Source organism: Bison bison, unplaced genomic scaffold, assembly GCF_000754665.1.
Source record: "Bison bison bison isolate TAMUID 2011002044 unplaced genomic scaffold, Bison_UMD1.0 scf7180017864466, whole genome shotgun sequence".
Taxonomy (NCBI): Eukaryota; Metazoa; Chordata; class Mammalia; order Artiodactyla; family Bovidae; genus Bison; species Bison bison.
Window position 1 is genome coordinate 3467250 of NW_011495027.1, and position 14261 is coordinate 3481510.

Genomic DNA, 14261 nt, shown 5'->3' on the forward strand with positions numbered 1-14261 from the left:
TATATTACTGTCCTTGAAGTATTATCCTATTGAAGAAGAATGTAATTAGAAAATGTCTGTTTTTGTTCTAGAAACTAGCAGCAGATAATAGTCACGTGCCATATTGCTGTTTTGATGCAAGAGAAAATGGTTCATATTTTTCTAAGTCCAAATCAGTGTATTCATTCCATTTCCCAATTTTCAATCCTTTCTAGGGGGACCTGCAGGTGTCACATATTACCAGAAAGAAGTTTTCACAATGAAGTGACCTGATATAAAAAGTAATGCATGACTTTGACCTGTCACTAGTGTCTGATAGATATCTTATATGCTGAATATCTGAAATTCCTATTGAACACATATACATAGGATACTGATCTGTATTATCCATATCTGGAATAAGTATCTGGGTTAGTGGTATTTTAGTCAGAAAACAAATGAGTTCCTCTTCCTGTAATTAAATCAGTCTATTTGCTATTATTAGTACTTATAACTCAGTTATTAGCCTTATAGATTACTGGGCACATCCACATACATACCACCTCCATGATTAAACTTGTGTTCACAGCAAAATATATGACATATTTTGAAATGTGGTTTTCCTTGTTTCAACCCTCAAAATCTTATTCAAAGCAATAAAATAAGATTCATTATAACATTTTTAAGTAAAACTTAAACAGAGACTCAGACCAACTCTTAAGCTTTTGATATTGTATTTTTTAAAATCCACAACCTCATTTTAAGACTATTACATGGTGAGCCTAGAATGTAGCATCTAAATGAAGGCCCAGGGCATGAGCTCTCTTTAAGACTGAGATCTCAAATCAAAGTCCTCTTTTAACCAGACTGATATTAATAGTAGAAGTTTATGAAATACATATTTTAATTAAAAACATCAGCTTGACTTTCAAAGTTTTCTAGGCCTTAACCTGATGGTCTGATGTTCAGATATACTGTCTCCAAAACAAATAGAAACCAAGCTAAGCCTCCTTAAAAATATTCACCTTTCCAGATAGAATCTGGTTAGATATTTATTTCTTAAATAATTAGATTTGCTGGTCATAATTCAATAGATTTTTTTTTAAACAAATGAGATAATTAATTACAGTGAAAGAAGAATATTAATTTGGGTTTGATTTTGGTACAGTCCCACGGTTCATATGAATAAACAACTAGGACTGATTTATTTAAGAAAAGAAAAACAGATTAATATATAACCATATCCAAATAGTAGAAAAGTAAAAGGATAAATTTTACTGGATTTACTGGATTACTGAAATATGTGATTAATTATTCTCATATTTCAAGTGGAAACACAACATGGGATAACAATAAATATCCAGATTATAATGACCTTAGGAAGGAAAAAGGGAAAGTAGATAAATGAAGACAAAAGTATCATTTTAAATTTCTGATCAAATAAATAAGATAGAAATTTGCATAAAAATAAGAATCTATGTCATTGCTCATTGCATCACCAATGGATGAACACAGAAAATATTGACATAATTCTTATAAAATAGTGTGGCTATAAAAGTAAAGGGAAAATGATTTTGGCAGAGCTTACCTTGAGTTATTGCTAAGCCTGAAATGTTCCAAAGGTGGCTTAAGACATTTGATGAACTCAAAACAGTCAGCTTGTGTAACCTTTAAAATATTACTTCTTTATGGTTCCTAGTTACCAGTTTTTATATGTACTAAGAATGATATAAATTATTAATATGGGTTATTATATATAAAATATCCAACAGAATGTACTCATTGACATTCCCTGAAAATCATAAATACAATTCCAAAATAATTATTATAGTAATGATTGGCTTAATCTGAGCGAATGTCAAAGCTAAGAAAGATAGCCAAAATATCTATGATCTTGTAAAGAGACACTTATGCATAAGAAATAAAGTGCAAAGAACATTCAATCTACTCACAGGAAGTCCGTGTTTTCCTGGTAGCCCAATTTTTCCAGGGTTTCCTGAAATGCCTTCTGCTCCATGGTATCCTTGCATGCCTTTTGGCCCAGGTAGTCCTGGAAGTCCCTTGATAATTAAAAATTACTTGGATTATAGAGAGATGCTGTACAGATATTTAAATGACAAATACTTTTATACTTATTAAGATAGGGGGTTACATTTTTAATACTCTGTCCCAGGATAAATTTTTCTATTTCCTGGATTCCTTAATAATTTACTATTTGGATACAACAGATCAGTCAACTGTCCCCTAAACAAAATGCCAAGCTAATCAGTAATTTACTTGGTAATCTTTTCTGCTTTAATGTACTTTCCTAGTATTTCTCATTGTGCCAGCCCATGGTTTATCCAGCTGTGGAGAAAAGATCAGCCATGTGCACTTGTCAGCATAGAATACAGGCTGACATTCATCATCTCGAAAACTTCATACTGTATTATTTCCCCAAGAAATAAATTAAGGCTCTTTAATTGCTGCTTTGAATTAGATAAATATACAACTGAATAAAGGTCTGAACATTTTTGTTTCTATTCTTGAGGAACAAGATTTAATCTACAGGGATCTCTGATCTCAACGTGCTTATAATTTATATTCACTTCTTTACTTTTCTTGAACCAACACAGGCCACTCAAATCAGGCCCTTGGCTAGGGGAGACCAGCAGGAAGCCTTTGCTAATAAGCTAGTCAACACATACTTGCCTGGCCAAAGAGGAAATGAATGGCTAAGGTAAAATTAAACTTTGTTTTATGATGAAAGGATTTGAAGTGTTTTTTTTTTTTCCCTAAGACTTTCTGTTCTATTTCCCAGGAAAATGAGAGGTCAAGTTCTCTCACTAAAATCCAGGTTACATCCTTTTAATCATGCTTGGAAATTTCTGACCTTTGTCACCATTCATTTAGTCAAGACTCCAAGTTCCCTGTTTTTCAGTGGCTCATCATCAGACAGTAGTAGCATGGATTCACAGACAGGTCTCCATACACTGGAAAATAACATCCTTCAACTGCAGTGACTTCTATTTCAACACCAAGCTTGGTTTTGAGCTAATGGTCATATTTTGTTCCCTCTGTGTTCCAGCACGGGTTTAAACATTTTTTAAAGACAATGTGATTTATCCAACACTTGTCATAATTGGCTCCAAACTATTCTGCTTGCTAAAGTTGCCAATTCTATTTAGAAAAATAATAAAGATGAAGACAGCCTGTTACTTACAGGAATCCCAGGTTTCCCGGAAGGACCAGGAGCTCCTTTTTTCCCTTTAGGACCCTAAAAATGTGAAGCACTGCTGTCAATTGATTGCAATAAACAGAAGGCATAGAAAAGAACTCTAAGACCTGGATGCTACAAGCAAGTCCTTACACTCACTAGTTGGTTATCCTTGGGATTACCATTTAACTTTCCTGGGAATCATTTTTTTCATGTGTAAATGAGAGAATTTGACCAGATAATCGATGAATTTCCACCTGGCCTCCAAAAAGAGCTATCCTTGGTGGCTCAGGATGGTAAAGAATCTGCCTGCAATGCAGGAGGACCTGGGTTCGATCCCTGGGTCAGGAAGATCCCCTGGAGAAAGAAATGGCACCTCACTCCAGTATTCTTGCCTGGAAAACTCCATGGACAGAGGAGCCTGGTGGTCTACAGTCCATGGTGTCGCAGAGTCAGACAGGACTAAGCAATTAACTGTCAAAGATTTATAAAACGTGAAAGTGAAGTTGCTCAGTCATGTTTGACTCTTTGCGACTCCATGGACTGTAGCCCACCAAGCTCCTCCGTCCATGGAATTTTCCAGGCAAGAATACTGGAGTGGGTTGCCATTTCCTTCTCCAGGGAATTTTTCTGACCCAGGGATTGAATCCGGGTCTCCCGCACTGCAGGCAGACGCTTTACCGCCTGAGCCATGGGGAAGCCCCCATAGTTCTAAAAAGAAACTGATTATTTAAACAAAAGTCCCCACTTGCAGGCAAGGCCTTTGTCTCCCTATTGAAATTGGTTAAGTACCTATTTAATTAATTCAGTGAACATTCACTGGGGCTTCCCCAGTGGCTTAGCAGTAAAGGATCCACTGCAACACAGGGGATGCGGGCTCTATCCCTGGGCTGGGAAGATCCTCTGGAGAAGGAAATGCAACCCACTCCAGTATTCTTGCCTGGAGAATCCCATGGACAGAGGAGTCTGGTGGACTACAGTGGATGGTGTTACAAAATAGTCAGACACGACTTTGCTATTTTGTGACAAAATAACAGCAATAAACATTCATTGACTATGAGGTATCAGGGACTCTGTTATGTGTTGGAGATGCAAAATTAAAGCTCCTGTTTCCAAGGCACGTAAAGTAGTGAGGGATACGAAACACTAACTTAAAATGTGCTCTCTGGAAGTATAGAGAAGAACATACTTGTGAAACAAAGAAAAGATATTTATTTCTCACAGATCTGCTTGTTTTTCAATGTGTGAGATGTTTTAAATTATAATTGATTCAGCTGTAATGGTCTGCCAGGATAGTTAGAAATTTGCCCTTGCAAACCATGCCATTATTCTCATACTATCCTAAAATTATCTTAAGAAGAAAAATGTGGAAAAGAGTGACCTAGTTCACAAATTAAAAAAAAGAAGCATATTGCCATTACCAGACACATTTTTCAGAAGTCAGAAGTTCTCAGAATCAAGATAATTTCACCAAAATGGGATGTTAAGTTATTAAAATCTGAAGGTAGTTGTGCTAAAAAGTCAATTTGACAATAATAACAAGATAAAAAATTTCAAAAGATGTTATATACTCTGAAAATGAGCTTAAATGTTTTAAGAAGAGATAGTGTATGTAGTAACAGAGAAAAAGGGCATTTTCTGTAAGAAATAAAAATCCCATTTTGTTAGAATTTGATGAAAGGGAACTATATTAATGAAGGGGGTTATACCTCCAGGTTCAAAAGCTATTTTACTTGCTTCAAAAAGTCACTACTGTAAATTCCTCCTAAAGGTAAGAAAATGGGATAGTTGGTGAACTGGGTTTACTTGAAGTAAATACAATTTCTGGAACATATGACCCCTATAATAACATGTGTCTTATAGATCGCAATGAAGAAATGAAATAGGCAAGTAAATACTATTTTAAATATTGAAAACAATTTTGTTTTTGGTTGTTTTGAATAGCACAAAATAGTATATGAATTGTGATAATATTCAAATATGTTAACCGGTGTGCTTTTTTCTTCACAGTATTTCTTTTTATAAAGTGAAAGATCTGTTCTAGACTTTTGATTTTTAAAATAAACTTTTTTTAGCTTATGAATTTCAAAATAGTCCCCTGAAACTCATGGTGGGGTAATAGTTTGAAAAGAATGTATTTCCTTAACACAAAAATGCAACCCACTCCAGTATTTGGTGCAACCCACACAAAAACCTGATTTTTGAATATTAAAAGTCTCAAAAATCAAGGTAATAAAGGATTCAAGTCATAAAATTTATGACACAAAGAACATATTTAGAAGAATTATAATAATGTAAGAGAAAGTTTTTCCTATCTAAGGGGATATAAAAAAATCTTCACTTTGGAGAAAGGTAAAAAGAGAATCAAGACTGTGAAGACACTGACGGGTATCTCTGAGAAGAGACCCTGATACTGCCCTCAAGTCCCAGGGTGGGTGGAAACAATAGTAATGCAGACAGATGTGGGGACTTGGGTACAGTGACGATGGCTAGGGAGACTAAAGCCTCATGAGATGTCCACTAAACTGCACTGAGTTTCAGCAACAAGCGTAGAAATTTCTGCATGAGATGTCAGGCCAGGGGTCTTGAGAAAGTCTAAATCCCTCAAGTACAGAGCATGGTGTGGGGAACAGCAGAATGTTATTTCCATGTGGCCAAGAACACATGGCCCTTAGGGCCCTATCTGAGGAGATCTTTGAGTTGAGAAAACAGCTGTACAAATCAACAGGAATCAAAGAACTTCTGCTAGGACGGCCAATGTAGACACCAAAATAGTGGAACGATGGCCGATGGGGCTCCAAAGGGATGATGCACATTTCAGTGGATGCTAGCATGAACAGATGATGGCTGAGACTCAATCTCACCGCCTATTCCTCTTCCCACCATTGCCACCCCGAGTGTAACTGCATATTTGAAAAGCAAATTAATGGGAAAAACTCTCTAAATCAAATACAAGACATCTGAGTGGACAGAGTTAAAGGCAATCAATTGACTAAATTTCCATCAATTAGGTTTCTACCACAGGCCAGGAAGGGCACTCAGAACAGAAATTAAGTTCCGTTAAAAAGAACATAAAGTTATACTTTTAGTGTACCTGAGTTTATGGCTTAAGGTTCAGATATGCTATACATACATATAAGTGCTTTATTCCAAACATTCAAATAACAAAATAAAAACAAAGACATTCATGTACCATCACAAATCAATTATGTTTTGGGGTAACTATTATGTTGGGAATTATTTCAGAACAGGTAAAAACTGTACTCTAAAACCTACATTTATCATTGTGAAAATTAGAATTAGAATATTAGTTATTAATACTTGGATAGGTATGAGGAAGTAGCTCCCAACAGAATAACACTAAAGGAAAATTATGGCTGTGTAGATTATTTTTAAAGAATACTTTTGCTACTTTTAATGGTAAAATTGTGGCAGAAACCTACCTACTGAACATAAAGTTATAAAAAATAACAAAATAGTCTCTGCTGTTTTTAGATGCTCAATTCATGGACAATTTCCTTATGACAATTATTGTCATCATAACTAAAATGAAGTAGGCCAGTTAGAGAAACCACAGACTTCCAATGGAGGTTTAAAATACATAAAGGTCAACAAAGTATAAAAGACTGGTATTTTTTTGAATTTGTGCATTAAAAAAAAGCCTTGAATTTTGAATTGCTAGGTATTCTTATAACTAAATTAAGAGCCAAATATTACTAAATATTAATCCTATACAGAGGTGGTCTGTTCAGTAGGAAATTAAAGACTGGGCCAAAGACAAAGAAAAAATAGAAGGTGTTAGCAGGTAATTAATTGAGTTGGTGTCATAAAAAGGGAGGGAAATGTCACTCTTCTACCAATGCCCAAAATTCAAATGTAATAAAGCTAAAAGCATTCTACACTCTTTTCAAAAAACATACTCATATTATTTTATTTAAATTTAAGTATCTCATAAATCAAACAGACTTTCCTGTTCCCATAACAGGAAAGGTGAATGAATTCATATATAGTCTTTAGAGTATATGCAGAATTGTGCTCTTTTGTCTGCTTAGCTTTGAAAAACAGAATGACCCTCTTGAAATCAGATCCATTTAAAACAGCTTTCAATTCATTGGAATTGTACCACTTTACAGACTATAAAAGTAAGTAATCTAATTCTTTAGACAACAGAAAATTTTAAATGTGCCCTTACTATCCAAACACTCATTTGTTTTTTATTTAAATGAAGCTGAAGAATAGTCATCTCAGTACTTTGCTAGTTCTAACTTTGTTAGAGAGGGTAGCTTTAAAATACAAACACAGACTTAGAAAGGTAAGTAAGACTCATACTCTTTTTAACCAAGAAATTTCAACTCACTAAAATCTGGAATTTTGTTTTGGGAAGAAAATAAAATTTTGGCTTGAGTCTCTGTATTTGAAAGCCATTATGGGACAGTTCACTACATTTGCATTATGAAAGTCTCTAAAAAATGTAGTGGTTTGCAATTGGTTTTGACTTGACTTGCTCCAATTTTTTTTAATAGTTGTCCACAGTTTCATATCTGAGAGACTAATAAATGAATCAGTTGGTTAAGTAAAATTAATATTTAGTTTAATCTATAAAAGAAGGCTTCTGTGTAATAATGGGAGTCAAGAAATAAAGTTTCTAATGTTGGTTTTGTTGTAACCAGTTTTGTGATCTTAGTAACTCATAATCTCTTTGGGACCTGAACTACTTCATTTGAAAGATGAGAGGGCTGTCCAAATGATTTTAAAGGGCCTTTTCCAAATCTAAAAAACACATTAAGCTTTACAGAAATAAGATGACGGCTATTCCACAGGATCCATCTGGCTATTCAAACTGACCCTTAAAAAACGGTCCTGGTAACAACCGTTCCTATCTGAAATTGTATAAGGGTTTTTAGTGGAACCTCGGACTGTGTGCCAGCATCGCCCATAGTGGGAAAAGAACTAGTTCTCATGGATTATACAGAATTTAAACCATAGCTCCTCAGTACTTTTCAGTTCTAATACCTGGGAAGAGCTGACTATATAGGCTGGAGGTGCAGTGACCTAGTAGGAATATTTTATTTTCATTGGTGTAATTTTAACAGATATGAAAAAACAGCAAAAAAAAAATTCTTTTTTCTGAGATATGTCAAAAAGCAAAAACAAAACACCAAGAAAATGAAAGCACTATGAAGGATTAGAAATTTTAGGATCAAACCTTGGGAGAGCATTTTCATCCTTAGCCTCATGAGCAAGTCACATGAAAGCATTAGTAGTGTTCTAGGTTCACAGATTTTTCCACTGCTTTTTTCAATTTGGGTATTACAAATTCTAAGTGAATGAGACAGCTGTATTCTTCTCATTTTTTTTTTAATAAGGCTGAATGAAAAATTGGGTAGCAATGAACTGATGCTACAAATTACAAATCCAGTTGTTATGTAAGGCTGTGTGTGTGTGCTCAGTTGCTCAGTCGTGTCCAACTCTTACGACTCCATGAACTGGAACCTGCCAGGCTGCTCTGTCCATGGGATTTTCTAGGCAAGAATATTGGAGTGGGTTGCCATTTCCTTCTCCATATGTACGGTTGAAGCAACATCTATTCTGATACAGGGAAGGAGATGGCTAAATTCAGTAATAATATATTTTTAGTTTGTTGATAACAAATAATTGACTTTTGCTATGGGAAAAAAAAGAATCTTTTAAGCCAATTTTGACTCTGTGTCATATAGTCCAACGATTTATACCCCTACTTTACTACAGCAACTATATAAGCATGACTGCTAAATTTTCTCTTGGTGATACTGGTTTTAAGGCTAGTTGTTATTTCTACCTGAAACCCCAAAGAAGGACAATTAGTTTGGGATAAGTCTAGGCAATTTTCTAAAAGCCAGAGTAGTCTGCTGGTAAAGGGAAATTTGGAGGGCAGTCAAAACACATAAATTAATCAATAATGATGCTTTAGCACAATTATTGACAAACACATTGTTTAGAGGCCCATGGTGATTCTTGTTCTGAAAGGGTAAGTGATCATTTAAGTTATAATGAACAGCAACGCCCTGTGTCCTTGCTTTCTCAAACCAGCAATACATTTCAAATTGTCTTAAAAGATTTCAACTTACTTCAGATCCTCTCTCTCCTTTTAGTCCTTGTTCACCCTGGTCACCTGGCTCACCCTTTAACAGGAATCAAAACAGAAATCACAGATAAAGCAGAGACCAAATAAGATATGTTAACATTAATGTTTTTAAATGCCAGAGTTATAAAGAATGTTTTCAAAACATACTGGGGGCCCTTGCTGTCCGGTGGCACCTCTTGGTCCTGGTATACCTACATGGCCCTATGAAGAGAAAAGGATATATTATTAGAATACATTAAGACATACAACTTAGAGGATAGAGTAGTATCACTTAAAGTGGAAGTGAAGTCGCTCAGTCGTGTCTGACCCTTCGCGACCCCATGGACTGTAAACCCACTACACTGCTCTGTCCATGGGATTTTCCAGGAAAGAATACTGGAGTGGGTTGCCATTTCCTTTGCCAAGTATCACTAAAAGTGGTAGCAGAATGTTGCAAATTTCAATTTAAATATTATAATGATTCTCTCTTAGAAAACATAACAGCCACTTGCATATAATGATGACTGAGAAAGAGTATAGAGGTTTTCTCCATATGGGTTAATACAGGTCTGCCAAAAGATGTCTATGCCCTAATCCTCAAAACCTGTGAATGTGATCTTATTTGGAGAAAAGTGTTTTTGCAGATGTCATCAAGTTAAGTATTTTAGAAGGAGATTATCCTGGACTCTTTGTGACCCTCTGGATTGTAGCCCTCCAGGCTCTTCTGTCCATGGGATTATCCAAGCAAGAATCCTGGAGTGGGTTGCCATTTCCTCCTCTAGGAGATCTTCCCAACCCAGGGATCGAACCCGTGTCTCTCATGTCTCCTGCATTAGCAGGTGGGTTCTTTACCATAGCACCACCTGGGAAGTTCTCTGGATTATCCATGTGGGCCCCAAATCCACTGACAGGTGTCCTTGTAAGACACACAGAGAAAGAGAAGGATACAAAGGAGGTCATGTGAAGATGAGCAGAGGATGGAGTAATGCAGCCACAAGGGATGTTGTTAGCTACCAGAAGCTGGAAGAAGCAAGAAAGTTTCTTTCTTAGAGCCAGCGATGGGAGCACTGCCCTGTTCATATCTTGCTTTTGGATTTTTGGCTTCCAGGATTATGAGAGAATAAATTTCTGTTGTTTTAAGCCATCTGGTTTGTGATAATTTATTATGGCAGGCTCAGGAAACTAACATAGTAAATAACTAGTAAATAAAGAGTTTGAAAGCAAATGTCTTTTTTCAATCTTTTTCCCAGTGTTCTATGGTCTCCACTTTTACAAATTAAGGTCACAGCCATTTAGATAGTAGATTTACTGAGTTAAAGACTGGTAGTCATTACTGCATATGCCAAGACATCAAGTGACTCTGACTCTAGCAATCTGTCATCAGCCCAGTTCTCCTAGAAAGGAATGCTGACCTGCCACATTTTTCAAGTGTGCAAACAGAAACTAACAACAACCTAGGGGCATGTCAGGTAACAGTTATGCAGAAAGAATTCCACATGTAATCTCTTTTATCCCCTTCCCCACTGTCCACTTCAGATTCCTGTCTTCCTGTATATTACAGAAAGGATGCCATAGGAAGGACAGTTATCAGGCTCATCTCCTTTCTGGGCTAGGAGAAGAAGGGATTACTTAAAGCTAATGATTTATTCTCCTGCAAGATCATTTGAAGTCTTTTTTTGTTTGCATTCTGCAGCATAAATGTTTATGGTTTTAAGATTCAACTTCCTGAAAAAGTAAACAAATCCTGTTTAAGGGAGAGAACAGTTGCAAGAGATAAAGGGTAATTTGGAAAGCTTTCTGTAACTAGCACACAGTCATAACTAAAGAGAAAAGGATGACTACCCACAAACAACATGACTCTTACCAACAAAACATGACTAGGATCAGCAAGTAACAGAATCAGGTCAACCATGAGGGAGCTTCATTCAAGTAAATACAACTATTGTAGGTCACTTATAAAGCCAGCTCAGGAGAGAAGCAGTTGGTGAAAAGTTGGGGTTACAAAGTGAACTAAGTGAGAGTAACCATACTGAGTCAACTACAAAGCTCCAAACCATCATGGTCTATTATGGTTTTGTCAGCATTCTAGCTGCAGTTTTACAGAGACCTTTCAGAATGATCATAGAAAAGCCAACTTCCTCTTAGAGGTTTGTGATGTTTGGATGCAAACTTTAGGAAAAACTAACTTGTTTACTAGGAGCTCCGCTATAGTTCCTTTGGCTCTTTCCATCCCAATAAAAACTGACAAATTATTTTCTACAGAGTAAGAATTAAATATGCTGCAGTAAATATTATTATGAAGTTATGTGGGCAAGATTACGGGAAGTGACTGATTTTTTTTCTGGTGATGTTAGTAGTGGGAGGGGTTGGATGATCAAAGGGAGTCTGGAGAGGATTTTATATGGAAAGTGATGATTATATATGATGATGATTATAAAATCATAAGTGATGATTTTATATGGGAAGCTGAAGTTTAAAGGATGAGTTTTCCAGGTGGTAAAGAAAAAGGAAGGCATTCTGCAGAGGAATAGCATGTGAGAATGAATGGAGACTCATCTAACACAACATGTTAAGTGGAGAATGGATTTAAAAGGGCTGTGACTGTTGATAGTGAGTCTAGTTAGTGAGCTATTAAAAGAATTCAGGCAAAAAAAGATGAGACCCTAAAGTAGGGTGAAGTGGATAGGCTCAAGAGATACATAAAAGGTCAAAAGAAGTGGCCAATTGAAGTTGAGAGATGAGAGGACAGAGAAAGGGGAGAATGAGGAGGGAGAGGTGAGAGACAAGAGAAAGCAAGACAGACAGAGGGCAAAAAGAGACAGAGAGAGAGAAAGAGGGAAGATTAGTTTACTAGACACCTGGATGTCTGCTGGTACTATTCACTGAATTAAAGACGTAAAACGAGGAGGATCAGATTTGGACTGGGACATGCTGAGTCTGAGGTACCTGTGATGATGTCTAGTAGCTATTTGGATGTGTATATCTAATGCTAAGGACTGAAGGCCAAGTGAGGATAGGATTAGTAGTTATTTTATTTTATGCAAAAAATTCTATGGCCTTTGACAAACCAAAGTAAAAAGGAGTTTAAGGTAGAACATAATTTATTCAACTTATTTCTAGGGCTTTGTCTCATATAAGTTTAGGTTGACTTAATCTTAGGTATTTATATGTTTCTGCTCACACTTTTAAAAAGTGAATATTAACAGTATAGTGTTCTTATTCATACCATGTCCTCTGGCTCTCTGTCAAACCTCAAATGAATTTATCTTGACATACATGATGTGTAGTTTTCTGGATGGCAAATATTTTACTACATCTGCTTTTATATTGATTAAATATTCTTGTTTTTTATATGTGATGTCTAGGGAGTCAAAGACGTGCTCGCTTCGGCAGCACATATACTAAAATAGGGAGTCAAAGACTGTGTGTCGAGTGCTCCGTGTTACATTCAGGGCTCCTTCCTGGTCCATGGAAGACATTAAAATAAATGCTGAATGAGAAGAGATTTAATTATATGTAACACATAAAACACATCACATATAGCGATGACTAGTATATATTTACTGCTGATAATGAACAAGATACTTGACTTTTGTGATTCTCAGTTTCTTCAAGAGGAAAAAAAGAACAAAGGATGGTGATAAGGGTTTCAAAATGTCTTTCAGTTGTTCATAGCCAGATGAAAGCAAAATATTCACTATCCATTCTATATTTTTTCTCCAACAGGAAAATCATGAGTTTATCAGAACTTTAAGAATATTTGTGAATATAAAAGTATTTTTAAAAGCTTGGTGATTATTCAACCATAAAAAGGAATGAAGTACTGACATATTTTACAATATGGATGAATCTTAAAAATACTGTGTAAAGTGAAAGGAGCCAGACACAAAAGGCTATATATTGTATGATCCCAATTATATGAAAGATACAGAATAGATAATTTGGTAGAGATAGAAAGCAGAGTATTGGTTTCCAGAGGTTGGGAAAAGTAGAATGACTGTTTAACAAGCACAGGGCTTCTTTTTTGGGGTGATGAAAATGTTCTAGAACTAGGCAGTGTGTGATGATTGTACAATATTGCCAATATATTAAATGTCTCTAAATTGTACCATTTTAAAATGGCTGAAATGGTAAATTTTATGCTATGTGCATTTGAGCACAATTTAAAAAAGCTTATAATAATTCTGACCATCTGTTTACTAGAGTGACATGGTCATGTCTACAATGCCCATATAGAAAAGCAATCATTTAAAAGCATCACGTAAGGGTATAACATAATAATCTAACTCTGAATAAAGCATGGTTCCACTGTTTGAATCAAACGTGTATTTGGAAAAAATGTGGCAGGGTACATGTGTGGGTATTTCATGACTTTGAGATGTCTAAGCAATGAAGTTATTGTGACTGTCTGGCACTAAATGGCTTTTTCAAATAGATCCATCAACAAATGATAAAATGACTCTTAAAACCTAAGAAACAAGATGGAATAAGACAAAGCAGAAAATGTATATCACATTACATATTCAGGTGGTAAAATATCCATGACTGAAGACTTCATCAGCACTATATGGACTAAAGGAGAATCAGATTCTACAGCCATCCTAGTGAAAAACTTTCCTCTGATGAAGGATTTCTGAAGAATGTAGGGACTATCCAGAAAAGCAGGGGCAGGATTTTTCTTCTCCCAGCCAGGTGAAGAAGAGATTCTTTCCCTTCTAACAGAATAATTAGCTGTTCGTTTGCCATGCTGATATAGTTACTAGTTATAGCTCAGTTTGGTTCAGTTCAGTTCAGTCGCTCAGTCATGTCCGACTCTTTGCAACTCCATGACTTGCAGCATGCCAGGCCTCCCTGTCTATCACCATCTCCCGGAGTTCACTCAAACTCACGTCCATCGAGTCAGTGATGCCATCCAGCCATCTCATCCTGTCATCCCCTTCTCCTCCTGCCCCCAATCCCTCCCAGCATCAGAGTCTTTTCCAATGAGTCAGCTCTTCGCATGAC

The 14261-nt window shown here is 36.0% G+C and overlaps 1 protein-coding gene across 1 annotated transcript in view; it reads right to left on the reverse strand.

Annotated features, from left to right (window-relative positions):
* COL24A1 (collagen, type XXIV, alpha 1) overlaps positions 1-14261 on the reverse strand; it is a 396106-nt gene that overhangs the window by 66939 nt on the left and 314906 nt on the right. Inside the window, exons 45-48 of the mRNA XM_010860327.1 lie at positions 9426-9479; positions 9262-9315; positions 3161-3214; positions 1911-2018 (exon numbers count right to left, since the gene is read on the reverse strand). Of these exons, the coding sequence (XP_010858629.1) occupies positions 1911-2018; positions 3161-3214; positions 9262-9315; positions 9426-9479 (270 nt within the window). The remainder of the gene's footprint in view (positions 1-1910; positions 2019-3160; positions 3215-9261; positions 9316-9425; positions 9480-14261) is intronic.